Genomic DNA, 27,388 nt, shown 5'->3' with positions numbered 1-27,388 from the left:
TGCTCACAGTGTGGTCTCCTCTACATTGGGGAGACCAAACGCAGACCGGGGACCGCTTTGCAGAACACCTCCGTTTAGTCCAAAAGCATGACCCCGAGCTTCCGGTTGCTGGCCATTTGAACACTCCCCCCTGCTCTTATGCCAACATCTCTGTCCTGGGATTGCTGCAATGTTCCAGTGAACATCAACTCAAGTTTGAGGAACAGCATCTCATTTACCGATTAGGCACACTACAGCCTGCCGGACTGAACATGGTGTTCAATAATTTCAGAGCATGACAGGCCCCCCTTTTTATTTTGAGTTATTTTTTTCTTGTTTGTGTTTATTTTCTGTTAGTTTGTTTCTACTGTGCCTACCACTGTTTTTTTTCATGTTTGTGCTTGGGGCCAGGTTGTTCAGTTTTCTGTCCATTAACACCCTCTCTGTACTAATGCTTTGTCTTTCAGAACACCATTAACATACCACTTGCCTTTGCTCCAGGAACTACTGGTCAGTTATTCTCTGTGACCTTGTCCTATCAACACCTTCTCTTTTGTTATCACTTGCCCCACCCCCGCTTTACTTGCTTAAAACCCTTTACATTTCTAACATTTGCCAGTTTTGATGAAGGGTCACTGACCAGAAACGTTAACTCTGCTTCTCGCTCCACCAATGTTTGGTATTGTAATCAGCTGTACTGTGGGAACCAACATTCTGTGTCCATGTCGGGCAGGCTGAGACTCTGGCCAGCTCACGTGCACAGTGTAGTGATCTCACCAGAGATAAAAGGAGACGTTACTGTGTGACAACGGCACCACCAAAAACACACTACCGCTTACTATCCCAATGACAGATGGGATGACCCTGCGAAAAGGGAGTGTTCCTCACCACCAGTCGAAACAAAAAAATAAGTGCCCATTCTTCAGGTGGGAAGCCATGAAGTGAGCACTGCTCGGCCCTCACCTGACTCTCACTAGGAGGATCGCAGAGGCAAGTACTCTGGCAGACTTCAACAGTGAAGCTGGTTGCAGCAACCCAACTGGCATCAACTAGCTCAGCACAAATTAAACTCCAGGATTTGTATTCTCTAATGCCTAGTATCAATGGGCGAGGGGTGGTGGTGTGGTGAGTGGTTCTGTGTTGCCTAACGTAATACCAGCTACTTTAAATTAGATGCCCTGTTCAACCCCTGAGCTGAGCTTCCAACCCCATTTCCATTCTATCACAAAGAACACCTACTTTCACCTCCGTGAACATCACCCTGCCACTCCCCACCATCTCCTGCTGAAACCTGCCTCTTACCTTCAGACTTCACTATTCCAGTCCTCTCCTGGCCAGCCGCCCTTCCTCCACTCTCCCCAAACATTCGCTCATTCAAAACTCAGCTGCACCACCCCCCCCCCCACCCCCCACCCACCCCCTTGCCCAAGTCCCACCCGTCACCCTGCCCTCGCAGGCCTAAGCCAGGTGCTAGCCCCTCGACGCATCAAACTTAAAAATTCTCCGCCTCGTGCTCAGATCACTTCGTGGCCTTACCCAATCACAAATCTCCTCCAGCCCTACAAACCCCCCATTTCCTGAGCTCTCTATCCCACTGACTCTAACCCCACGTGCCTCCCACCCTTCACCCCACCGTTGGAGACCATCCCATCAGCTCCCTAGGTCTCACATTCTGGGATTATCTCTAAGTCCCTCTCTCTTCCTTGAAGGCCCTCCCCTCCCCCCACACCACCGTGCCCTGGAACATTGACCACCACCTACCCCCCTCCCAAAACCTCACATCTTTGGTTCGCCTCCCATAACGCCTGGCCCGTTGCCCACCATGTCCCCTGCAAAGCAATTCTCTTAAGTGAAAGATGCAACAATAATCTATTCCGCCACCCCCCCCCCCCCCCCACCAACGAAACGTACCTGTCTTTCTAAAGAAATTTTATCACATTCCAGGTCCTGCCTTGCGGCTCTTTCTTGCATCAGCTCGCCTCTCAGCTGCTCAATCTGTTGGCAGAAAAAGGGGCGGGGGAGAGAGAAAAAGCAAAGAAATTGAGAAAAACATGTTCCACATGAATTCGATTGGCTGTGTTTATACTGTAACTCGAGTATGAACGCTTGATTCTACAAAGGCTCGTGCATCTTCCCTGATGGCTAAGTGCACCTAACGTTATAGGAACAGTAGGAGGCCATTAGGCCCTTCGAGCCTGTTCCACCATTCAATTACATCATGGCTGATCTGCCACTTAACTCTATGTACCTGACTTTTCCCCATATCCCTTAGAGTTTTGGTAACCAAAAGTATTCTCAATCTCAGCTTTAAAATTAACATTTAATATAGTGCATAGTGCTATTTGCTAAAGAGAGTTCCACCCTTTGTGTTTAGAACGGTTTTATTACTTCACCTGAAAAAGGACTGGCTATAATTTTTAGACTCTGCCCTCTCCTGCACAATCGGAGGCAACGATTTCTTTCTATCATCCTATCTATTCCCTGAACTGGTCACTAACCATTCATCCCTGCCAGGAAGTGTGTACTTGTCAAACAATTAGTGAGAACAGGATCGGGTTCAGATGTGATCCCCTCCCCTACTGTTAAAAAGCCTGCCGGTTCTGTGTCTGGCTTATTGCGGGAGAGTTCTCATTTGGCACTTGTGTTGAGGGGGTGGTGGAAGCCAACGTCCACAAGACTCCAGCCCCAATGTGAAACACCGTGAGGCACGTTGAAGGTAGACTGAGCAATTCTTCCTTGCATATGGGCTCCACTCAACTGTCTACTAGAGCACCCAAAAAAAAGTCAATAGTGCACACAAAAGCCTATTTATGCTGCTATTCACGGATGACTTTACAAAACACACATTGGGCTATTTGGATGCGATCAACCAGCCCCTTACCGTAGGTAAATTATATGCACACAGTGGGACACTGTATGGCCATTGTGAAATCAAATGCAAAAACAAGCAGAGCTACTTTCAAAGGTCAGTATCTCCAATTGATTTTAATACTGAAGTGCATTCCCTACTACAGAATAGTACAACTCACAAAGAGGCCATTCAGCCCATTGTGTCTGCACTGGGTCCATCGAAGAATAACCCAGTTAGCCCCACTACCCCTGCTATTCCCCCATATCCCTACAATTGTTTCTCCCTCAAGTATTTATCCAATTCCCTTCTGAATAGGAATACAAGAAATAGGAGCAGAGGGAGTAGGCCATTCAGCCCTCGAGCCTGCTCCGCCATTCGAAAAGATAGCAGCTGATCTGATCGTGCCTCAACTCCACTTTCCTGTCTGCCCCCCTTAACCCTGGACTCCCTTGTAGATCAAGAATCTGTCTTATCTGTGCCTTGAATATATTCAATGACCCAGCCTCCACTGCTCTCTGGGGAAGAGAATTCCAAAGATTAATGACCCTCAGAGAAGAAATTCCTCCTCATCTCTTTCTTAAAAGGGAGGCCCTTTATTCTGAAATTGCCCCCTCCTTCTAGATTCCCATACGAAATGAAACATCCTGTCAGTATCTACCCTGTCAAGCCTCCTCAGAAGCGTATATGTTTTCGATAAGATCACCTCTCATTCCAATAAATATAGGCCCAAACTTTCCTCATAAGACAACTCCTTCAGCCAAGGAATCAACCTGGTGAACTTTCTCTGAACTGCCTCCAATGCAAGTATATCCCTCCTTAAATAAGGAGACCAAACTGTACGCTAGGTGTGGTTTCACCAACGCCCTGTACAGTTGTTGCAAGACTTTACTACTTTTATATCATCCCCTTTGCAATAAAGGCCAACATTCCATTACTTGCTGTACCTGCATGCTAACTTCTTGTGATTCATGTACAAGGACACCCAAATCCCTTTGTACCACAGCATTCTGCAGTCTCTCTCCATTGAAATAATATTCTGCTTTTCTATTCTTTCCAAAGCGGACCTCACATTTTCCCAAATTATACTCCATTTGCCAAATTTATCTAGATCTCTTTGCAGACTCTGTCTTCCTTACAATTTCCTTTCCTACCCATCTTTGCATCGTCAGCAAATATGGCTACAATACACTCGGTCCCTTCATCTAAGTCATTGGAGATTATAAATAGTTGAGGCCCCAGCACTGATCCCTGTGGAACACCACTAATTACACAGTGTTCCTGAAAATGACCCATTTATCCTGACGTTCTCTCTCCCATTAGTTAGCTAATCCTCTATCCATGCTAACATATTACCCCCAAAACCATGAGCTCTTATCTTGTGCAATAGCCTTTTATGTGGTACGTTATCGAATGCCTTTTGGAAATCCAAATACACTACATCTACTGGTTCCCCTTTATCCACCCTGCTTGTTACATCCTCAAAGAACTCCAATAAATTTGTCAAACATGATTTCCCTTTCACAAAACCATGTTGACTGTGCCTGATTGCACTGTGATTTTCTACATGTCCTGCTACTACTTCCTTAACAATGGATTCCAGCATTTTCCCCAATGTCAGATGTTAAGCTAACTGGCCTATAGTTTCCGGCTTTCCGTCTCCCTCCTTTTTTTGAATAGAGGTGTTACATTTGCAGTTTTCCAGTCTGTTGGGACCTTTGCAGAATCTAGGTAATTTTGGAAGATTACAACCAATGTATCGAATATCTCTGCAGCAACTTCATTTAAGACCCCACTATGCAGGCCATCAGGTCCAGGGCACTTGATAGCCTTTAGTTCCATTTCTCTAGTGATAGTAATTATTTAAGCTCCTCCCTCCCTCTTGCCCCTTGGTTTTCTACGATTCTTGGGATACTTTGTGTGTCTTCTTCCGTGATGACAGACACAAAGTACTTGTTCGAAGTCTCCGCCATTTCCTTGTTTCCCGTTATTAATTCCCCAAGGGACAAAGGCTATTAGAGAATCTGTATTCACCACCCAGCGCATTCCAAACCCTAACCACTTGCTGCGTAAAAAAAAAAGGATTTTCCTCATATCGCCTTTGGTTCTTTTGCCAATCACCTTAAATCTGTGCCCTCTGGTTATGACACTTCAGCCACTGGAAACAGTTTCTCATCATTTACTCTGTCTAAACCCTTCACAATTATAACCTCAGTCAAATCTCCTCTACTCTGAATCAGGAACCACGATGGATGGTATGGAGTTTTCATAACACGCCCAAGACCTGAATCTCAAGAAAACAAGTCGCATCATTAAAAAAATGCTCTCTTCCAGACTTGGGTTGCAACCCGCCAAGCTGCAGAGGAAGTTGCAGTCCATTTAGATTTGTGTTCGCCCATCACAGTGGCTACAGACAGGAGGCGATGGGCTGGAAGCAGAGTACTTTTCAACTCGAGACGCCCAGTTATCTCAGGCTCCGCAGGATGTACGGGTGACCTGCGCCCAGATAAACAAGAGTCAGGACTTTATGGTTTCGGGCACCCAAGCAGCAGGGCTATGGGGGAAGGGGGAGGGTGGGTGGGTGCGAGAGGCCAGGGCGGAGGTGGAAATAGTTAGATAGTTTTCAAAGGGTTAGCATTGGCATGAAGGGCCAAAAGGACTCCTCCCAGATGATTCTATGAAGAGATACCAGCTGTTCAATGTCTCTTGGACACACCTATAGCCCCAGGTTAGAGCAGTGACTCAATATCCCAACAGGGAATAAACATGGGTCTGAGCTGCACTGCAGGCACTGGGTGTCGGCCGAGGCAGCTGAAACCAGGAGATGATTTTGGCAAAACTTCACACATTTGTCCAGACAGTAAAATGAGCAGATAACTACAGTTCTTGCAGTGCACAGTTTCTGCCAGTGTAACTTTTGTGTAGTCAGTGGGATGTCAACAGTGCAAGTATATGGGAGCAGATCGCCACAACAGCCATCAGACAACGCAGAACTGGTAACTGGTCAACACAGATCAGGGACGGTCCCTGGTTTTACCTCCCCCCCCCCCCCTCCCACCCCCCGACACTACATGATCTTAGCCGGGGTTGCTGCCATTGCCCTCGGAGCCTTGGGCTGGGTGGGGAAGAGAGAGAATCATAGAACTGAAATGGTAATCGAGGAATCTCGGTTGGGACAGGTGATAAATTTGTTAGTCACAAGCAACCACATAAATGTCGTGTTGAAATCACTGGATATTATGGAATGAGAGTGTGTCGGGGGTGGGAAAGGAAGTGAGGGAGAGAGGAAGGGGAAGCAATGGAGCATTGAAAAGAGGGGGGGAGGGGCTGGGAGAAAAGGGGAAGGGGGGGGAAAGGATATAGGGGGAAAGAAAAAAAAAAGCATGCATTTCAACAGCGCCTTTCACAACTTCAGGACATCCCAAAAAAGTGTTTCACAGCCTATTGAAGTACTATTTATTTCAAAACAGTATGGCCGCTGTTGTAAAAGTAGGAAACGCGGCAGCCAATCCGCACACAGCAAGATCCCACACACAGCAATGTGTTAATGGCCCAGATCATCAGCTATTTTGTGCGTGACATCGGCCAGGACACGAGCGATAACTCTCCTGCTTTCCCTCAAACTAGTGTCACGGGATTCTGACGGTTAATATATTTCAGACCGAAGCACTATCTCTCTGCCTTCGGGGGTGGGGGGGGGGGGGGGGGGGGGGGGGTCGACACGGCCTGGGTTTAACACTTAGTCTGAACGACGGCACTTCAGACGGTGCAGCATTCCCCCAGTACTGCACTGGAGTGAGAGTGTCTAGGGCTTTTGTGCTCAATTTCTGGAGTGTGACTTGGAAACCATAATCTAGAGAGAGAGAGAGCTTCAATCTGGAAAATATTAACAATCAGAGCCAAGGCCACAAGAACTAAATGATCTTGATTCAGGGGTGTGTCCTGATATCTGAAACAAAACTCTACAGTGTTCATTTAGTAGTTCGTTTGAAGATTAAGCCTGAACAAGAAATTGCTGCACAGAGCCAGACACTCGGCTGATCAAAGAAAGGTCAGATAACAGTTGTACTCTACTCAGATAATGCCAAAGGGGTGCAAGAGGGACTTGGGAGTCTGCTCCTTTACCTGTTCTCTGCTCCTGTTGATTCTCTCGGTTAAAAGATCAACACTGCTCTTCTCTTCATCTAGTTCCAGCTCCAAGTGCTTGACCTTATCCTGCAATGGAGAGGAAACGAGCGGAGTTACAAAACAAGCTCCCTGTGGAGGCTCAGCCCCGGACACGGCTGGCCAGAGATGACGAGGAAGCACTCGCAACCAGCGCAGCACAGACCAGACCAGACAGACCTCAACTCTGCTTAAGGCAGCACAGACCAGACCAGACAGACCTCAACTCTGCTTAAGGCAGCACAGCAGACAGACACATTAGCCCAAAACAAGTAGTTATCACTTGGGCCGCCCGTTACAATCCCAGATCGACATTCAGTCTCAACTGCAATAGGCGGGTTGCTGCCCGTTAGTCTAGATAGGCAAATCCTCCACCGGGTAGTGGTGGGTGGGGGGTGGTTTCACAGTTGCCCTCACCAGCCTCCGCACAAGTTCACAGGGCTTTCTGAATCATGATCGGGAGCGAGCGCTCTGGAAGATTATCCGCTTCCGAACCCGTGGGGTTGATAAAGCCACTGTGGTACTCCCACCTCTTTCCTGGCTATGACCAGCTAAAACGAAACATGGGATGGAAAGCCAAGCACTGATTGTCTCAGCAGGCTTATCCAGACTTACAGTTGTAGAAATTAATGGGAAAAAGACCTGAATTTTCCCGATTAGAAACAACGGCCCTCAGCACATCGAGTCTTTCTTTAAGATGAAAAAGTGAGAATTCCTTTACCCTGATAAAACCGAGCCTGCGCAAGTCGAACAAGTCTGTTTGCAACTCAAATCCCTGACACCCACCTCCAGTACTTTCGCCAGCCGGGACTTGTCGTCTTGCGTCCGTCTCTTGGTGTCCATTTCTTGCTCCAAATGGTGGACTCTCTGCCCCAGCAGATCCTTATCCAGTTGAGCTTTCTCCTTCTCCTCATTGCTCTGCAGCAGCTCCTGTTTCAAGCGCCCAATCTGGAATGGGAACACGTGTTAAACTGCAGGTGCTCCACGGGGATGGGAGCACGGTTTCCGATGCTTTCTGTGATCCTGTTCCTTAGTGCTGGATAGGCACCATCACCTTGCCCTCAAATGCTGGCTGCTGCTCACTGAGCAGCATTCCAGTTTGGGGGCCTGGCATTACCTTTGCTGCTACGAGGGTCTCACTCGTGTTGTGCCAACGGTTCCCACGCCGGTGGACCAATCCCAATGGCCCTACAGACGCAAATTATCAATACTCTAAATTCTACGTCCCACTCTGAACTCATTGTTTCTGTGACAGCACCTCCCACGTCATCGACTTCTACCACCTAGGACAAGGGCAACAGGCGCATGGGAGCACCACTAACTGCGAGTTCCCCCTCCAAGTCATGCTACCATCCTGACTTGGAAATATTACCCTTCACTGTCACTGGGTCATAATCCCTTCTTAACAGTGCCGTGGAGCGCACCTACATCATGTGGACTGCAGCGGTTCAAGGGGGCGGCTCAGCACCACCTTCTTAAAGGGCAATTAGGGATGGGTAATAAATGCTGGCCTCGCCAAATCCCACAGAACGAATAATAAGTCACAACAGCACAGGAGGAGGCTATTTGGCCCCTCGAGTTCTATAGAATTTAGACGAATGAGGGGTAACCTAATTGAACCATAAAATTCTTCAGGGGCTTGACAGGGTAGATGCTGAGAGGCTGTTTCCGCCTGGCTGGAGAGTCTAGAACCAGGGAGTTCTCAGTCTCGGGATAAGGGATCGGCCATTTAGGGCTGAGATGAGGAGACATTTCTTTGCTCAGAGTTGTGAATCTTTGGAATTCTCTACCCCAGAGAGCTGTGGATGCTCAGTTGTTGAGTACGTTCAAGGCAGTGATATGAAGGGAATTAAGGGAGATAGTGTGTGATAAGGTGAGGTAGAAAGTCAGCTATAATCACAATGAATGGCAGAGCAGATCAAGGGACTGATTCGGCTCCTACTTATGTTTTTTTGTTCAATATATATATACACATCTATAAAATTGTCAATAAAGCTTTCACCTCCCCAGACATTGCAGAGGAAATCTTGGAACAGCAAGAACCTTAACTAAATTTTCCTTTGCATTCACTTCTGAAGCCACATCACCAGCGGGGAGAGAGAGTCCATTTTTTTTCCTGTTTCCACAAGTAAATTTGTGGAAAGCCCAAATAATTTATCAACGCTGTTGCTTCCCTTGTTTACTTCAAAAAGTCACTCTGTTTGAGGAAACCTTATGCCGCCACTCCTGTTTATATTACCACGACACCCACTTCCTGATCGGGAAGCAGCATGGCATGTTTACAGTGGTAAAAGACGAGACATAAATAGTGGTTAGCTAGCTCTGTTACCACCTGGTGGCAGTAACTGAGGGCTGCACTGTGCACTACGGAGCACTGTTGAGACCATATGCCACATCTCGCTTTTTTTTTTTAAGTATTGCTCAGTGCTCAACTGGCCAGGACGAGTAAACAGCTGGGACGTACAGACCAGGTGCAATTTGTGGTTTGAGCCGAGGCTTCAGAACCAAGGAACTAAAGGTTCTGGGTATGGGGAGAAGTTGTCTAGGGCTCCCAGGTCCTGATCACCAAGCGGGAACTCATGCTGAAACGGTGCGCTTGACAGCGAGGTCAAGATCAAGGTTGACTGTGATGCTTCCCAAGATTTAGGGGAGAAAAAAAAACACGGCCTTTAAGAGAGTTACTGAAGTTTGCCTGCTGCAGACGGAACTCTGCGTGAGCAGGGAGAGGTGGCGGAAATTGAGGCAAAAAAAAATAGGAGGGAATGTCTGAGGCAGGGTGGAGGTTCTCAAGCACGGTAACACTCATCAAAAGACCAGCTGATCCCCCCCCCCACCCGTTTATAAAAAGTCCTGTCTGGCTCAGGCGGGCAGTCACTGAAATGAGCACCATTCCCACTGCTCACCCCAGTGCCAGACTGATTCAGCAAACCTTCTGAGTTCAGACTGTCCCAGGGGCATTTGGATACCGAGGAGCGCGAGATAAGCCTGGCACCTCATCCTGTAGTCTCTTGATGGTCAGGTTTGCCTTTTCCAATTCCAGCGCCCTCTCCTTCCCTTGCCTCTGATGCTCCATTAGCTCGCGGCGCGATTTCTCCCGGAATTCCTCCAACTGGGACTGCAGCACCGTCACCGAGCTCCCCGACTGCTCGGAGACCTCATCCACCTGTGATTGGGGGGGGGAGGGAGAGAATGGAACAAAGTCCAAGTTATTGCTGTCTGGTGGTGTCTGGAGAACGACTTCTGGCCTTGTATCGTCAGCTAGTGGGAACAGATTTTCTTTGTCTTCTTCTGTACATCATTTTCATTAAAAACCCAAAACAGTTTACTCATTTCCTTCAGATCATCCAGTCTGGACTACATGCCAGTCCAGTGCCACATAACGCAATAAAGTGACCTAATAAAGACACCCAACGATAAAAACGATTGCGAGAAGGAAACCCGTGATGGGCGATTTCGCTGGCGCTGCTCAGAATTAATGAAGAAAAGTCTGGCTGGTGGCAGGGGTACAGCAGCTCTGCAAGCGTTCAACATAAAAGAAAACGGCGAGACTGCCCTTTTTAACATCACCACTCATGCATTGCTGAAAATAGAGACATTTTGGCAAAGCTTTGCGTCTTGCACTCATCAGGACAATCCGCAAGAACACCAATGTAAGGGAAAGCAACAAATTTATACTGTATGAGAAGAGAGTGCTACCAAATGACTATTCATTACCCATGCCCCGCTTCTCACCTCTCTCTGCAGCTTCTCAACTGTTTTATCCAGCAACCTCTTCTGCTCCTCCAACTCATTCTTTGCCTTCTTCAGCTGGTCCTTCTGCCTCATCTCGTCCTGGAAACGCTCGCTTAACTCCTGGTAGTTTTGGGCCAGCCTGTTCAGATTCCGCTGTTCATTGCGATGGGGTTTGTGAGGGAGTGAAATCGAAATTGCAAGCGTTATGATTGCAGATGTGGGGGGGGGGGGGGGGCCCCTCCGGATAGATCAGTGAGGAAAGGCACCACAGGACGCACGGACCAGCACCCATCGCAAAAGGCACCATAGCTTTCTACACTGCTCAGCACCTTCTCAGTCCATGGTTGGAGGAAGTTCCAATGCTGGAATATTCCAGCAGTCACTGAACGTTCCAGTCTCGCATGCTTCCGATTGGGACCGAGGGATGAAAAGGATGCTGAGCTCCCTGTAAATTTACGAAACCTATTGCTGCTTCGGGTCTGGAGTGGAGGGGCAGCTGACCATCTTTGCAGTTGGGTGGAGAAGGTGGCGTGATGCATGGCTTTTGCAATATACAGTATCTCATCTATAGTCCTATTAATAATCTTGTTCCGAAAAGTAGTTAAACACTCGGTGTCGGGGATTGAGTGCTAAATTAAAACTGGTTACCTTCACAATTTAATGTTTGAGAAGTTCTGATGGCATTTCATCATGTCAATAGAAAAGTAAAACACCCCTCGAGCAAATCATTACAATAGTGGGGCAGGAAACAGGTCTACACTAAGAACCGTGACAGAGACTTGCAATAGTTAGAGGTGTAAGCAACACAATACAGGACATAGGGTTGCATCAATGGGTTGCAACAGCTGCTGTGGGGAGTGGGTAGAGTAGGAAAGGTTGGAAATGGACCTAGGAAGCCAAAAACAGAACCTTGCTGACTGCACAAGTACGCTGGTGCTAAATAAATGACAGAAATTAAAATTTCACTGCACTAAGCACTGAAGCTTCTAAAGGAAAGTTTTGGGGAAACTTTATGGAAAATGTCAGGCTATGTAATGGATTCCGATACAGAGAATGCCCCGGTGTGCTGTACCTGGGTTTCTTCCAGACGGTTTTCCAACGCTCTCTTGGCTACGGCCAACTCCTGCTCCTGCTCTGTAGCTTCTCCCAGAGACTGTTCCATATGCTTCCGCTCCGCCTAAAAACAGGTTCAAGAGTGACGAATCACTTAAATGTACTTAACATCGGAACATGAGGCCATTCAGGCCCTCCAGCCTGTTCCCCCATTCAGTCAGATCATGGCTAATCTGTATCTTAACTCCATCAACCGCCCCCTTCCCATGCATTTGCTTAATACCAGTTACGTCTCCGACATTTTCCAGTTCTGATGAAAGGTCATCGGCAGGGAGGTGGCGCTAATTGGCAACTCTTGCAGAGAGGTCACACGTCCACAAAGGGCCAAATGGCCGCCCCCTATACGGTTTGATTCTTACCACGTCTAAGAGGGACGGCAAGAGATTGGGTGACACTTCCAAGTTACTTCTCATTCCTCCAAGGCTTTCATCAATTCACAAACTGTCTGGCGGAACGTGCCCGATGGGGGGGAAATCATGTGTCAGCTTGGGGTCAGCTGCTAGCACGCTCACTCCATGAGCTGGGGTATTCTGGGTTCAAGCCAGATTCAAGACGTTCCAGTGCAGCGCTGAGGGAGTGGCTGCGTTGCTGGAGATGCTGTCCTTTAGGCAAGACATCAAACGCCCCGTCTGCTCAGGAGTTTCCGAGGGATGCAAAAGATCTCATGCAACGCAGAAGGTGGCCATTCGGCCCATCGTGGACCCTGTGCCTGCTCCTCTATTTGAATCCTATCCAACTCGTCCCACTGCCCCTGCTCGCGCCCCCTCCCCCCCACCCCCCCCAACCACACTGAAAGATTTTCCATTTATCCAATACCCTTGTGAAAGCAATAATTTAATCTGCTTCCACTGCCCTTTTCAGGCAGTGTGGCACCGGGAGAGGCTGGCAGCTGCAGAACTGCGGAGAGAGAAATGCTTTTTGTCACAGCAGCCCCCGGAGAGACTTCAGGGAAACTACCTCAAAAGGCCAGAGAGAGAAGTTGGGGATGGAGGGTGGAAGAAAACCCTTCCAACACTGGCACCAAAATCACACCAGTCTCACATTTTCATTCTTCTGAGCTCTAAAGGCATAATCCACCTCAGTGGCTGTTTAGTGTACAAATACCTGTGGAGTTGTTCACTAGTTAGCCAGATGAGGTCTGGCTTCTCATCGTTACCCATACCCGTCTCTGAGGCCCCTGCTGTCGCCCCCGATGTCGAGAACGCTCTTCCCCCTCCCCCCCCGCCCCCCGACCAGCACTCGGCCTCGCAGTTAGGAGGGTCAACGTCGCTAACAGGCCGGCGGGAAAACTGACTGCTGTCCAGAGCTGGCTCTCGTCGTTCTGCCTGCTCACAGAGCACGTGGGCGCCTCCACGATGGGGGGGTGGGGGGGGGAGGTGGGGGGGAGGGGAAATCGTGCGCTGAACTGGTACCTATGGTGGACGCTAGGCGCTTGCAGCCTCGGTGCGATCGAGGACTGCGTTTCGGTGACCTGACGTACCATCAACGATGGGCGTTGGCGCTCAAGCCGGCACAGGGGCCACCAGCAGCAGTCAGCAAGACTTGGCCAAAGCACAGCTTGGTACAAGAGGGCAGGAAGGGTTCACCTCGAGGGTCGCTACCAGAGCGAGTCTGCAGCAGAATCTCTAACAAATCACCACCACCTCCCTCTCCCCTGATTGGCAACTAGAATGCGCAAAACCAAAGATTAGCAGAAAATAATAAATCAGAATGCAGAAATGGAGGAAGTGCACTGGGGGTAGGAGAAAATTGATAGGGCGGAAACAGGGAAATTAATTTTTTCTGAAGACTGAACGCCCTGAGGCAGTGTCCACATTCGACTCTGCTCATCGCGGTCGCCAAATTAATTACCTCTATCCTGGCCACCTTGTCCTTCAGCCGTGACTCGGAGCCTTTCAGCTCCTCGATCATGTCCTGGCACTCCCCCATCTGGAAGTCCATCTGCGAAATCTTCCTCTTCAGGTCCTCGTTATCCTGCCTTAGCTGTTTCAGGGAAGAGTCTGCTGCTTTCTTGGCCTGTTCTGTGGCTCCCTTTGCATTTTCCAGGTTCAGTTTATCCTGCGGTATGGGGGAGGGAGGTCGGGGGAGGGAAAGGGAAGCGGAAGAAAGTCAATTTTCAGATTTTCTCGATCGTCAATAGTTGCGTTAATAACAGGTTAAAGGCAGACTGCTTAATTCCACAACGGGTCTCAATACACCACCTGTCTGGGCCGCTGCTCAGGTGAAGAGGTGAGGGCCCCACTCCCAGTCTCTGATCTCAAGTATATCTACTATTGAAAGGCAGCAAGCGGGCAAAATTGGAGGGATCGCACCGCACCCCCCCCCCCACCCACCCACCCACCCCACCTCTGTTTTTCAGACTTCCAAAGCAAGGGAATAAGTAGCACTAAACATAGTATAAGGATTGGTCAAAGGGGTAGTTTTTAAGAAGCATCTCAAAGGGAAGAGAAAGAGGCGGAGAGGTTTAGGGAAGGAATTCCAGAGCTTCGGGCCCAGGCAGCTGAAGGCATGGCCGCCAATGGCAGAGCGATTAGAATTGGGGATGTGTATGAGGCTAGAATTGGAGGAGCGCAGAGATCTCGGAGGGTTGTAGGGCTTGAAATTACTTTGAAGTGCAGATAGGTCAATAGACGCAAACACGGCAGCTACCTTGCACGCAGCAAGATCCCGCAAGCCGCGAGGCTTTGCAGAGGGACGAGATCTCCCTGCACTTCTTCTAATACAGACACGGGATCTTTAGCGTCCAGCAGACGGGGGTGGGGAGGGGGGGGGAGGCCGCTAAACTGGAGTGGAGTGGAATTCAACCCCACAACCTTCTGACTCAGAGCCAAGAATTCTATCAGCAGAGCAGGTAAGCAAATAAACTCAGAAAAAGACTTCAAATCGATACTTCTGGGGTTATACACAGGAGAGACGAAATACAACGGCAGCAGGCTCAACTCACCTGGGACATAAGCTCGCAGTTCCTCTTCAGCATCTCCACTTCCTTCTGGTGGGTCTGCTTCAGCCTATCCAGCGCTCTGTTATGGTTGGCGGTCTCCTCGCTTAGCGTCCCTTTCAAGGCACTCAACTCCTGCTCTTTACGTTGTATAAAGGCCTCCTGGCGCTCACTGGCACTGGCTGTCTCTTGCAGCTCGTTCTTGGCTTTAGCCAGCTCCTGGAACAGAGAAGATGCAGTCACTGTCTCTGCACTGGGTGCTGTAAGGCAGCTGTGTCCGGGTACAACTAATGCATCTAATGGATAGATGAGAACAACTGCAAACGGTCACTCCTTCAAAAACGTCTACTGAATTCATCAAGAACAAGTTACCATTAACAAACTGTGAGGCAACTTAAAGCTGGGAGGGCCATAAAATAGAAGATAGTGGTCCACAAATCCAATGGGGAATTCAGGAGAAACGTCTTTCCCCAGAGAGAGTGGTGAGAATGTGGAACTCGCTACCACAGGGAGTGGTTGAGGGGAATCGCAGAGATACATTCAAGGGGAAGCTGGATAAACACATGAAGGAGAAAGGAATCGAAGGATATGCTGATAGGGGGAGATGAAGAAGGGGTGGGAGGAGGCTCGTGTGGAGCAGAAACACCAGCACGAAGCAGATGGGCCGAATGGTCTGTTTCTGTGCTGGAAATTCTACGTCAAGGGCTGGATGCAAATCAATGCACAGTGTTCCCTGCACTACAAAGTTCTTCAGAGTTTAAGGGCTTATTGGACTTTGTCCATCTACATTGTGCATTAGGGGCGGTAAACAGAGTACAAACAGGCAGGACTGGCTCCACGTGATCGAAGGACTCAACTCCATGGCAGATTCAGAGACCCCCTCAGCCTCAGATGTCCTTCAATCACTTGGTCCTTCCATGTCCTGGGTTTCCGACTTGGAAGGGACATCAACAGCAGGACACCTGCACACCTGCAGCTGGCTGTATTTTTTCCAGTGTAAAAGCATGTAGTTTCTGGGAGTTCTATCCATCAGAGCTCCAAGTGCAGTGTTTCCCAACAGCAATAACTAGCATGTATATAGTGGTTTTAATGTAGTAAAACTCCCAAGGCGTTTCACAGGAGTGCTATCAAGCAAAATCAGATACTTAGGACAGGCAACCAAAAGCTTGGTAAAAGAGGTAGGTGCACAGGGGGTACAGGAAGGCAGGAAAAGAGGCCAACTACAGACAGGAATGGGAAAAATTCAGAGTTTGCATACAACTACAGCACACGTTTAAAAAGCAAATAGCAGGTGCCTGTTCCACTGTTCAAGCCGTATTTATTTAATCTCAAATTAACAGGCAAAGTGCTCGGCACAAATATTTTCTCTCATAACAATTCAGGAGAAAAGTTATTTTCGAACGTCAAATATACTGTGTTTACTTGCACAAAGCATCACTCTACACCTAGTACCGAATCCTTTCTCTTTTGTCCTCTGGTTCTTCATGCAGTTGTATGCTATTCACCCAGGAGCAAATGCTAGCAGGCTATCTGACATCATTGACATCAGGGCCAAGCAGGACGCTGTCCACATCAGACATCCACTTAGTTTTAGTTTAGTTTAGTTTAGAGATACAGCACTGAAACAGGCCCTTCGGCCCACCGAGTCTGTGCCGACCATCAACCATCCATTTATACTAATCCTACACTAATTCCACATCCCCACCTGTCCCTATATTTCCCTACCACCTTCCTATACTAGGGGCAATTTATAATGGCCAATTAACCTATCAACCTGCAAGTCTTTGGCATGTGGGAGGAAACCGGAGCACCTGGAGGAAACCCACGCAGACACAGGGAGAACTTGCAAACTCCACACAGGCAGTACCCAGAATTGAACCCGGGTCGCTGGAGCTGTGAGGCTGCGGTGCTAACCACTGCGCCACTGTGCCGCCCCTTGCAGCAGTGAGGTTGCTGGATGGTAATCAGGAACAGGAACTCTCACTGATTTGTCCCTCCCACTCAACTGGGGGGCTCAGAGGCAGCGCCTTGCTGCCGTGCTCGAGAATGGCGAACTTCAGGCCAAGCAGTGATGTCTCCCAAAGCTGAACAGTCTTCTGACACTTAACTACCTGGCCCACACTCTGATTAGGTGCTGGAGGGATTCCGACACCGGTGGAAGTATACCCAAGCAGGAAATCGCAGCGGGAGGGAATAAAGGAGAGAAACACAGATCTAAAATAAATAAACCAGAGACTGATTTCAGACCTAAAAGCATCTGCACGGTGTTCATGATTGGAGGGTGTCTGAAGTACTTGCAGTGGACGAGAAACTGCAACGAACAGGTAACCAGAGTCCAAGACTAACGTACTTTTTTAAATGCTTGAATCTCGGCATTGTCCACTGAGGTCCGTTTCACGTGGTCCACCTCATCCTGCATCACTGAGTAACGATCACGCAAATCCCGCAGCTCCTCATCGAATTCCTCTTTCTCCATCTTTATCTGCAGCAGTCTGGGATTAGCAAGTAAGGCGGGGAAGGGGGATGAAAAAAAGAAAGATTGGTTTGGGTCACATCCTCCCCAGCTCCCCACCCTAGGACCTCAGAATCCACCTGAACAGGAGGGCTGCACCTGTCCCAAAGTGGGACAGGTCTGACAATGCTGCACACCCCCCCGCCCGCCCCCCCCCTTCGGCACTAGTCCGGCAGTCTGGATTATATGCTTAAATCCCAGAGAGGAACTTGAAGCCACAATCTTCTGCCTCAAGGGCAGAGTGCTGCCTTCGAGAGAGAGGGGGGAAAACAAAAAAAAAAAAACCCACAAAAATAGCATATTCTAAAAGAACGACTCGGAACCAAAATCGGCTTCGAAACCCTTCCCCAAACCGAAACGCACGAATCTCAACTTACTCCTGTTTGGTGTTCCGTAGCTCGTCCCGGTTTTTCTGGAACATCTCTCTCCAGTGGGCACTGTCTTCGGTGCTCTCCTCCAGCTGCCTCTGCAGATTCCGCATCGTCGAGTTGATCTTCTGCCTCTCAGATTCCACATTCTGTTGCGTCTTGTTTTACACAGAAGTAAAAAAAGAGATAGTATTTAATCTTCCCTCTCACGGTAACGCATCAACAACTACTTGCATTTATATAGCATCTTAAACATAATAAAAAGTCCCACGCTGCTTCACAGGAGGTTTACGAAGCAAAATTAGACGCCAAGCCGCTTAAGGCGTTATTACGACAGATGGCTGAAAGCTGAGTCAAAGAGATCAGTTTTAAGGAGCGGCTTAAAGGAGGAGAGAGAGAGAGAGGCGGAGAGGTTTAGGGAGGGAATTCCAGAGCTTAGGGCCCCCAGGCAGCTGAAGGCACGGCCGCCAATGGTGGAGCGATGGGAATCGGGGGACGCGCAAGAGGCCGGAATTAGATGAGCGCAGAAATCTCGGGAGGGTTGAATGAGGTTACAGAGATGGGGAGGGATTTGAAAACAAGGATGAGGATTTATTTATTTATTTTTAAATATCAAGCTGTTGCTTGACCGGGAGCCAATGTAGGTCAGCGAGCACAGGGGGTGATAGCTGAACAGGACCTGTCGCGAGTAAGGACGCGGGCGGCAGAGTTTTGGATGACCTCAAGTCTATGGAGAGCAGAATGTGGGAGACCAGCCAGGCGTGTGTTGGAATAGTCAAGTCTAGAGGTAACTAAAGGCATGAATGAGGGTTTCAGCAGCAGATGAGCTGAGGGAGGGATAAAGTGACAGAGGTGGAAAGAGGCAGTCTGAGTAGGTATTACAGTGTAAATCCTACAATGGGGCTACACAGGGTACAATTTTGGCTCTCCAAAGCAGTAACATTGGTGGTTTCCCCAATGACTCAGTTGCTAAAACGAATGATACTCACAGTTGCCTCATGTTGCACTATCTCAAGGCAGTTAACCCAATGGATTATTTTTGGAGAGCACTCCCTTATGTACTCAGCTCAGTACCATGTCATGATACTGGACCATCTGTACAAAGGCCACAGATTTGGTCTTTAGATCATATACCGAATTAGGTGTACCAGGCAAATATTGTTTCTTCTCCCCACTCATGCTTCAGAGTCCGCAAGTCACCTTGTGCCAATTTCAATACACAGTGGGTTGGGAAGGGAGTAGGATAATGGATTGCACTCTAAATAAAAATTGCAAAGATAAATGGAAAGCCCCAATAGCCACGTAGCACAAAATGGTTTGTCTTCCAAACTAGTGCACGTCTTACGCCGGCTATTTCTTGGGTCTGTAGGCGACAGCTCTGAAGTGTCACACCATCCCTGAACCAGAGGAAGACATTTGTAATCTGTTTAGCCACCAGCCACTGCGGGGCGAACTAGATTTACATGGCATGAACAGCATAGAAACAGGCCATTCGGCCCATCTGCTCCGTGCTGGCGTTTCTGCTCCACACAGGCCTCCTCCCACCCCCTCTTCATTTCACCTTATCACCATATCCTTCTATTCCTTTCTCCCTCATGTGTTTCTCCAGCTTCCCATTAAATGTTTCTCTGCTATTCCCCTCAACCACTCCCTGTGGTAGCGAGTTCCACATTCTCACCACTCTCTGGGGAAAGAAGTTTCTCCTGAATTCCCTGTTGGATTTCTTAGTGACTGTCTTATATTGATGACCCCCTAGTTCTGGTCTCCCACACAAGTGGAAACATCTTCTCAATTTCCAATCAAACCCTTTCATAATTTCCCAAGATTTCTATCAGGTCACCTATTCGCCCTCTCTTTCCAGAGAAAATGGGTTCAGTCTGTTCAGTCTTTCTCTCATCATCTTGGTAATTTTTACATCTTCTCTACAGTGAGTTGCTCGATCTCTTCTCAACACCACCTGTGTCATCACAGCTGCTATAGTTTACTTGGAAGTTGGAGAATCACAGGAACAAATCTTTCAGCTATGTGCCACAGTGACCACCAGCTTCAGTGTTTTCAATCATTTTGCTCATCCCTACTTCTTTTAAAAAAAAATGTACCCAGTGCTGTTTAGCAGGTCTTAAATTCTCCATTTTAGCCTGGGCTGACAATCCGGTGCAGTAGTGAGGGAGCGCAGCTCTCCTTGGGCAGCAAAAGTTAAATTAAGCGCAGTAACTCCTGACAATGCAGAGTGATCACGGACGTCATCAGAGCGTGCAAACATCCGACAGCTCGAATGCACACATGCGAGCGCTGGACGTCACCACGCAATGACGTCCTCACCCCTCAATACCCTGCTCCCTCTCGCCATCACTGCTTCCCCACCTTGGCGCCGCCCGAAGAGGAGGCTGGGGTGGGCGGGGAACGAGCCGCCAAAGCAGCAAGGCGGCGATCGCAATCATTGAGGGGATTTGGGTTTAATTTGTTTTTTGTGACAAATTGAAGCAGCAGACGGTGATATTTCAGTGGATGAGGCTGCATTTGCTCATGTGCCGGTACAGCGCCACCTAGTTGTCAGCAAACGCGGTCTAAATTAAAGGCACACTTGGCAGGCGGATGTAGAGACTTTACGCCACCATTCAAAGAGCATGCAGAATTTCTGGTAACCTTCCTCCCTCAGTCAACGAATACCCAGGAGATCAAATCAACCACTCATGAATTTCAATGCTTGTTTCGGAGAACTGGCTGCACTGGTAAATCACAATAGTCAACGCACGGTAGTTCACTGCATGAAGCACCTCAGCGAGGTTCCAAGGGAGGCGAAAAGCATGATCGTAAAATACAGGAATCACTGATTACATCGAACTGCACAGAAAATAAGTGGCGTACGCAACACTAAAGCAGTAGTTTTCTTTATAAAGCTTTTCTTCAGTGCGTCATCCGTTTTGCATTCCATTTTGAAACACGTGGACTGATGTACTCACTCGAGCGGAAGTAATCGTTAGCACTCAGCTCCTCAAAGGGCTCATTGTTTTCTTTTCATTCTCTCTCCGTCCCCCACCACCTCCCCTCCCCACCACCGACAATTCAACATCTTTTACGCAAATTGGGAACCAAATGACGCCGCTGTTATTCAGCACTTTACGTTGTGTCTGCACAAGAGGCACAGTCTCGTTTCTTATCCTGCTTCCCAGACTATATTCCGATTAAAACAACGGAACTGCTGTTTTCCCAGACTGACTCCATCCGATCGCCTGCAAGGCAGCGATCGCAGTTCAGCCAACGGGCGACCATTTCGTTGGCAGGAGCTTTCATCATCAGGAGGATGCCAGCTGACCACACGACGTACCTTACAAGCCTGCCTCGTGTTGATGTTTGCACTGAGTTTACAAATCTGTCATTGGATTAGGGCCATCTCTACCAAAGTAGATGCAGAGTCTGCCCTACATATTTCCCACTGTGGGTCTCAGAGCCCAGCACGTCTACAGATGTTGATGCAAAATGTCATTGGGATGGGTGAGGGGCTGGAGGGTTTTGGGGAGGGGGGGGGGGGGGGGGCCGGAGTGCAAAAGTAACATCCCATTAGCACCACCTCACAGAACACTCCCTCGTGTTGGCCAGTTACAAAGCAGAAGTTCGCAGGTTTAGTTTAGAGATACAGCACTGAAACAGGCCCTTCGGCCCACAGAGTCTGTGCCGACCATCAACCACCCATTTATACTAATCCTACACTAATCCCATATTCCTACCACATTCCCACCTGTCCCTATATATTTCCCTACCACCTACCTATACTAGGGGCAATTTATAACAGCCAATTAACCTATCAACCTGGTTTGATTCTTGTTTTTTTTTTCTACTTCACGTGCTTCAGCTGCTGGTGCGTAAATCTTCCCCATTGCGCTATCTTAGCTCCCTCAACATTCGAAAGGTAGCTGAGGGAAATGAAGAAACTAGCAAGGTTTACCACCTCTGATCACTATCTACGGACTCCTGGAATAGTGTAGCCGTGGCTGCCAGTTGTAACGCCTCTGATGAACAGCCTCCCTTTGCTTATTGTCTAATTTCACACGATATGGAAGGCCATTGCTGAAGGCATCTAGGGTTCTGGCACCGGAGGGACCTCTTCAACAAGAACTTGCATTTATATAGCACCTTTAACAAAGCAAATTTGACCAAGTATCTTGAAAGCAGGAGAGAGGGGCGCAGAGGTTCAGGGAGGGAATTCCAGGGCCCCAGGCAGCTGAAGGCACGACAACCAAAAGTCTAACTATAAAATACTGTCCAGCTTTATAAAATCATGGCAGCAAGACATTAGAAAAAAGAGGGAGGCACCAAAAAAAAAGGGAACATTTCCCACTGACCTGAGACACCTCATCAAAGTTTTTCCTCAGCTGTTCCACATCCTTCTGGTACTGGGCTGTAAGATCTTCCATTGCTTTATCATGGCTGGACACTTCCTCCTTCAGAACCCCCTTCAGGGCAGTCAGCTCCCTTTCTTTCTGCCTCAGGATGTCCTCCACCGTCTGTTTTGCAGTGGCAACCATATCCAGTTCCTCTTTTGTTCTCACCAGCTCCTGCCGAAAAGGAAAATTATTATAATTGAATCACACAGCACAGAAGGAGGCCATTCAGCCCAACATGCCTCCACTAGCTCTTCGAAAGAGCTCGCCTATGAGTCGCACTCCTCCTGTTCTCCCTCCCTGGAATATCTGCTTTCCAAATATTTATACATTTCCCTTTTGAAAGGGACTATTGAATCCGCTTCCACTGCCCTTTCAGGCAGTGAATTCCAGATTCCAACAACTCGCTGCATAAAATAACACTCTCATCTGCCCCCTCCCTGACTTTTTGCCAATTATCTTAAATCTCTGTCCTCTGGTCACCAATTTCTTGCCACTGGAAACCGTTTCCCCCTATTTATTCTAACAAAACCCCTCGTTATATACACTAACCTTGGATATCGCAATCTAGCTTGAAACAAAACACTTGATCGATCTCCTGCGACATTGCTCAGGGGGTATTCGGGGGCCTGGAGCACAGATTTTAATGTTTCTAGTAGCCTCGCAGAGGCTTAAACACAAGAATTCACCTGTAGCTGTACAGAAATCTTATCGAAAACTACACACCACAGGTAAAAATGTTACTCATTTTAAAAAAAAAAGGTACGGGCTTCACAGACTTATACTTTTTAAATACACCACTTTACAAAAGTTGCTCAAGATGCAAGTAATTCTGTTTGTTTTCCTCTCCCCACAGCCTACCTCCGATTCCCAGTTACTTGCACGCTTCCTCTTTGATCCGCCTCTCGTGGTCGAATTTCAGTATTTGCCGAAGATTCCTCTGTTACTTACCGTTACTTCCCCACAACGAGTTTGGAATCCTTTCTGAAGCTGTCGCTGGTGTCAGTGCCACCCAGGCGGGCATTAACCCACCCCCCCCTTCACCACCTCACATAGCCGTCAGCGCCTGAATACCTGGTCACGGCCCACTGTCTGACTCTGGCTGCAATTCCACAGCTCAGCGTCACAGAACTACATCAGCATGAGATCCCTTCAGTCAAACTGTACAGGATGCCAAAAGAAAAGAGTTTTTCGATGGACTTATTTTCATACCGTTTATACCTTAATTTTGAAAATGTTCTGACAGCGAAGAGGGAGGAACAAGGAATAAAACTTCATCCTTATTCGTATTTTTGTGGGGAGCGCTAGAGAGAAATTTAACTAGTGGCAGAAGCTGCTGACGTGCCATTTACAAGCGACGAGATGGTTCATTTTAACCGAGTGCATGCTCACTTCACGCAGTTCTGGGCACCACACCTTAGGAAGGATATTTTGGCTTTGGAGGGAGTGCAGTGCAGATTTACCAGAAAGATAACTGGACTCCGAGGGTTAAATTACAAGGACAGACTGCACAAACTAGGGTCGTATTCCTTGGAATTAAGAAGGTGATTTGATCGAAGCTTTCAAGATATTAAGGGGTATTAACAGATATTAACAGATAGGCTGGATAGGGAGAAACTGTTCCCACTGGTTGGGGAGTCTAGGACTGGGGGCTGGGGGGGGGGGGTGGTGGGCACAGTCTAAAAATTAAGAGCCAGACCGTTCAGGAGTGAAATTAGGAAACACTTCCACACACAAAGGGTGGGAGAAGTTTGGAACTCTCTCCCACAAACGGCAGCTGATGCTGGATCAATTGTTATTAAATCTGACACTGACAGATTTTATAAACCAAAAGGTATAAGGGATATGGGCAAAGGCGGATGTGTGCAGTAAGGTCACAGATCAACCACGATCTCACTGAATGGCAGAACAGACTCAAGGGGGCTCAATGGTCTACTCCTGTTCCTACGTTCCAAAGGAAAAGACACATACGGACAGCATTTCTTTATCCCCACTGCCTCCCGCAGATTTTCTGATACTTCTCAGCTCTTTCTGCATCGCTGCCATTTCATCCTGCAGGTCTCTCATCTCTGCTTCCACTGTATCCTTCTCCATCTTCACTTCCATCAGCCTAGGGAGGGGAAGAATGAAAACAATAAATAAGTCAACGCTAAGCAAAAACGCCCCCAAGCAGACTCGGGCTCTCTCAAGCTTTGAAAGAAGTGGCGGCCGTTCGGACTGGAGAAAATTCAACTAAACAAACCCTAAAAAAGGGAGGTGGCTCTTAGATCCTTTCTTTAAAAAATAAAGGTAGTTTAAAAAAAAAAGTATGTGACAATAAATGAGCGTTCCTTCAAGTTAAATTGCGACAGCAGAACAGGAAGAGCAAATCCGGGAGAGAACTCAGGTCAACAGATTCTTCACAAAACTGTGGTCAAGATTTGGACAGCTCGGGTGATAAAGGTCATCGGCCGGAACGGTGAACTCTGCTTCGCTCTCCACAGATGCTGCCAGACCTGCTGAGTATTTCCAGCCCTTTCTGCTTTTTTATTTTACATTGTATATTAAATTATCCACAAGAGCTCGGTAAGTCAAAACCTCCGCCAAATCCGCAAGTCGTAGCTGAGGCGCAGCTCAAACCACAGGGGCCTCCCTCCTGTTTGTGAACCTTACGCAACAATGCTCTTTAATGCCTCCATATTGCAGTCTGAAGTTTTACTTATTAAATTGTGCTGTCATTCAAACTTCAGTGTGTTGACAGAAGATTGGATAACCATTCATTGTAGCAACTTCCACACATACCAGTTATCTTCCCCAACCACCCTCCCCCCGCCCCCACCATCTCCTGAAGACAGACGCTCAAGTTTGATTTCACAGACAATGTTCGCTCTTCAATTAAGTTCTTGCCACGTGCGAGTGCAGACGGTGGACCCTTCAACAGCGCGGGGCATTAACAGCTGACCTCAATCCTGCTCTGGTTCTACATTCGCAAATTGCACTTTCCGGCAGGGGAGGGGGGTAACCGGAGATAGGCGAGGAGCAGGAACACCGACCGATTTCCCGTTCCCCCCTACCAAAACACCCCCGCCCTCCCATTCCCGACGCAAAACCGAAGCATCCCATTCCCCAACTTGGCATAGACTGGGAAGTTGACCTCGGGATCTTCTGCTCTGGGTCCACTGAACCAGACACTGTGTTCTTTCACCCTCTGGGTCATTAGTGAACCCTGCAGAACAGGTTACATTATGGGGCAATAAGCAACCAGTCTCACTTCCATTGCAGCTAGAAGATGGGGATCAGTGCTAGTTATGCTTTTATATATATTTGGGAGAATGGGAGGGAAAGGGATGAAAGAGGAATTCAAACATACATACATATATATATATATATATATATATATATATATATATATATATATATATATATATATATATATATATATATATATATATATATACACTCTCACGAGTTAAGCAGGGTGTCCTTACTCTTGCATGTTATCCTGGAGCTCCTTTTTATTCTTCGTGTACAGCGAGTGCAGTTGGTTCCTCTCCTCCGTGCTCTCCTCCAGCTGGATCTGCAGGTCCTGCAGATCAATTCTGCTTTGATCATCCTTCGCTGCGAGCTTCTGACGATTCTGCAGAGAATTGGGAGGAGTGTGGGGTGGGGGAAAAAGATTAATGGGGCCGAGTTTCGGATCATTAACGAGGAACAAAATGGCAGCGCTAAATTATTTATAACTGCTGGAATATTTATAGGCAACTTTATACTGGCGGCTGGACTCCAGCAGAGCAGTGCTGCGGCTGAGACCTGTGATCCTCTGCTCTACCGTCCCTTAAGTTTCTTTTTTAAAAAGGTGTTACAGTGATCCTGGTAAGAGACAGGCCTGCAATTAATGCACCCCATCATTACTCTTGGGACCTGCATGCACTGATATTAGGTGTCGAGTCCCTTTTCTTTCATTTTTACTGCATCCCCCATCATCAACATCCTGGGGGTTACCATTGACCAGAAACTGAACTGGACCAACCACGAAAATACTGTGACAAGAGCAGGTCAGAGGCTGGGAATCCTGCGGTGAGTAACTCACCTCCTATCTCCCCAAAGCCTGTCCACCATCTACAAGGCACAAGTCAGGAGTGTGATGGAACACTCTCCACTTGCCTGGATGAGTGCAGCTCCAACAACACTCAAGAAGCTCGACACCATCCAAGACAAAGCATCCTACATGACGGGCACCCCATCCGCAAACATACACTCCCTCCACCAACGCACAGTGGCAGCAGTATGTACCATCTACAAGATGCACTGCAGCAATGCGACCCAGGGTCCTTAGACAGCAACTTCCAAACCCGTGACCTCTACCACCTAGAAAGGACAAGAGCAGCAGACGCATGGGAACACCACCACCTGCAAGTTCCCCTCCAAGCCACACACCATCCTGACTTGGAACTATATCGGCCGTTCCTTCACTGTCGCTGGGTCAAAATCCTGGAACTCCCTCCCTAACAGCACTGTGGGTGCACCTACCCCACATGGACTGCAGCGGTCCAGCCATAGCTCAGTGGCAGCTCTCAGCTGAGTCGCAGATGGTTGTAGGTTCAAATCCCACGCCAGAGACTGGAGTCCATAACGCAGGCTGACACTCGCAGTGAGTTCTCCGCTTTCCGAAGCGTCATCTTGGGACGAGACTTCCTGCCCAGGCCCTGTCCGTTCTCTCAAGTGGACGTGAAAGATCCCATGGCACTCCTTCAAAAGGGATGGGGAGCTCCCGCTGGCGTCCTGACCAACGTTCATCCCTCAACCGAGGTCAGTAAGAGAGATGACCTGGATCACTATCATACTGCTGGTTGTGAGAGCTTGCTGTGCGTAAATTGGCTTCTGCGTTTTCTACAACAGTGACTACAGCACACAAAAAATGTGCGACCCATGTGTCTCTTGCATTGCCATCCTGCAGGTGACCACTAGGTGATGCTGGAGAGCAGTGCGGACCTGCTCACACCTCTGGCTGCTCGAAGATTGTTCCAACATTGCAGGTCTCAACGTCGGTGTAACATGGTAAAGACGGCGGAACTGGACTGTAAAAGCAGCTTCCAATTATGTCTGTTTAGCTGTGCAGCCGCACCGGTTTCAAAAAAAAAATATTCTCGGGATGTGGGCTACGCTGCCCAGTCCTCGTCACTGGGAGAGTGATTTACTCTTGGAAGTGAACAAGGAAGCCCATCATTTAGTGTGGGAACAGAGCCGCACATAATCCAGACCAGGTAGGAGGCGGCTGGTCGCCTCCTCTGAAGCGCGTTCGGGTTTTTTTTTTTAAAAACGAACGACAAATTCCCACCCTGGGTCACAAACTTCTGGGTTCATCAAATTCAA

General features: G+C 48.2%; 1 protein-coding gene across 6 annotated transcripts in view; it reads right to left on the bottom strand.

Moving 5' to 3' along the window:
• cgnb (cingulin b) overlaps nucleotides 1-27,388 on the bottom strand; it is an 81,859-nt gene that overhangs the window by 10,012 nt on the left and 44,459 nt on the right. For all 6 annotated transcript variants that reach the window (XM_068022668.1, XM_068022673.1, XM_068022674.1 and 3 more), the window contains 13 exons: nucleotides 25,504-25,652; nucleotides 24,008-24,146; nucleotides 21,998-22,210; nucleotides 17,664-17,812; nucleotides 17,125-17,266; nucleotides 14,781-14,993; nucleotides 13,688-13,894; nucleotides 11,796-11,900; nucleotides 10,724-10,876; nucleotides 9,984-10,154; nucleotides 7,778-7,939; nucleotides 6,953-7,042; nucleotides 1,891-1,974 (listed from right to left, as the gene is read on the bottom strand). In XM_068022668.1, the coding sequence (XP_067878769.1) occupies nucleotides 1,891-1,974; nucleotides 6,953-7,042; nucleotides 7,778-7,939; nucleotides 9,984-10,154; nucleotides 10,724-10,876; nucleotides 11,796-11,900; nucleotides 13,688-13,894; nucleotides 14,781-14,993; nucleotides 17,125-17,266; nucleotides 17,664-17,812; nucleotides 21,998-22,210; nucleotides 24,008-24,146; nucleotides 25,504-25,652 (1,977 nt within the window). The remainder of the gene's footprint in view (nucleotides 1-1,890; nucleotides 1,975-6,952; nucleotides 7,043-7,777; nucleotides 7,940-9,983; nucleotides 10,155-10,723; nucleotides 10,877-11,795; nucleotides 11,901-13,687; nucleotides 13,895-14,780; nucleotides 14,994-17,124; nucleotides 17,267-17,663; nucleotides 17,813-21,997; nucleotides 22,211-24,007; nucleotides 24,147-25,503; nucleotides 25,653-27,388) is intronic.

The sequence above is a fragment of the Heterodontus francisci genome, chromosome 46 (genome assembly GCF_036365525.1).
Source record: "Heterodontus francisci isolate sHetFra1 chromosome 46, sHetFra1.hap1, whole genome shotgun sequence".
Lineage (NCBI taxonomy): Eukaryota > Metazoa > Chordata > Chondrichthyes > Heterodontiformes > Heterodontidae > Heterodontus > Heterodontus francisci.
Note: the sequence above shows the minus strand (reverse complement) of the source record. Positions and strands in the feature narration are given on the sequence as shown.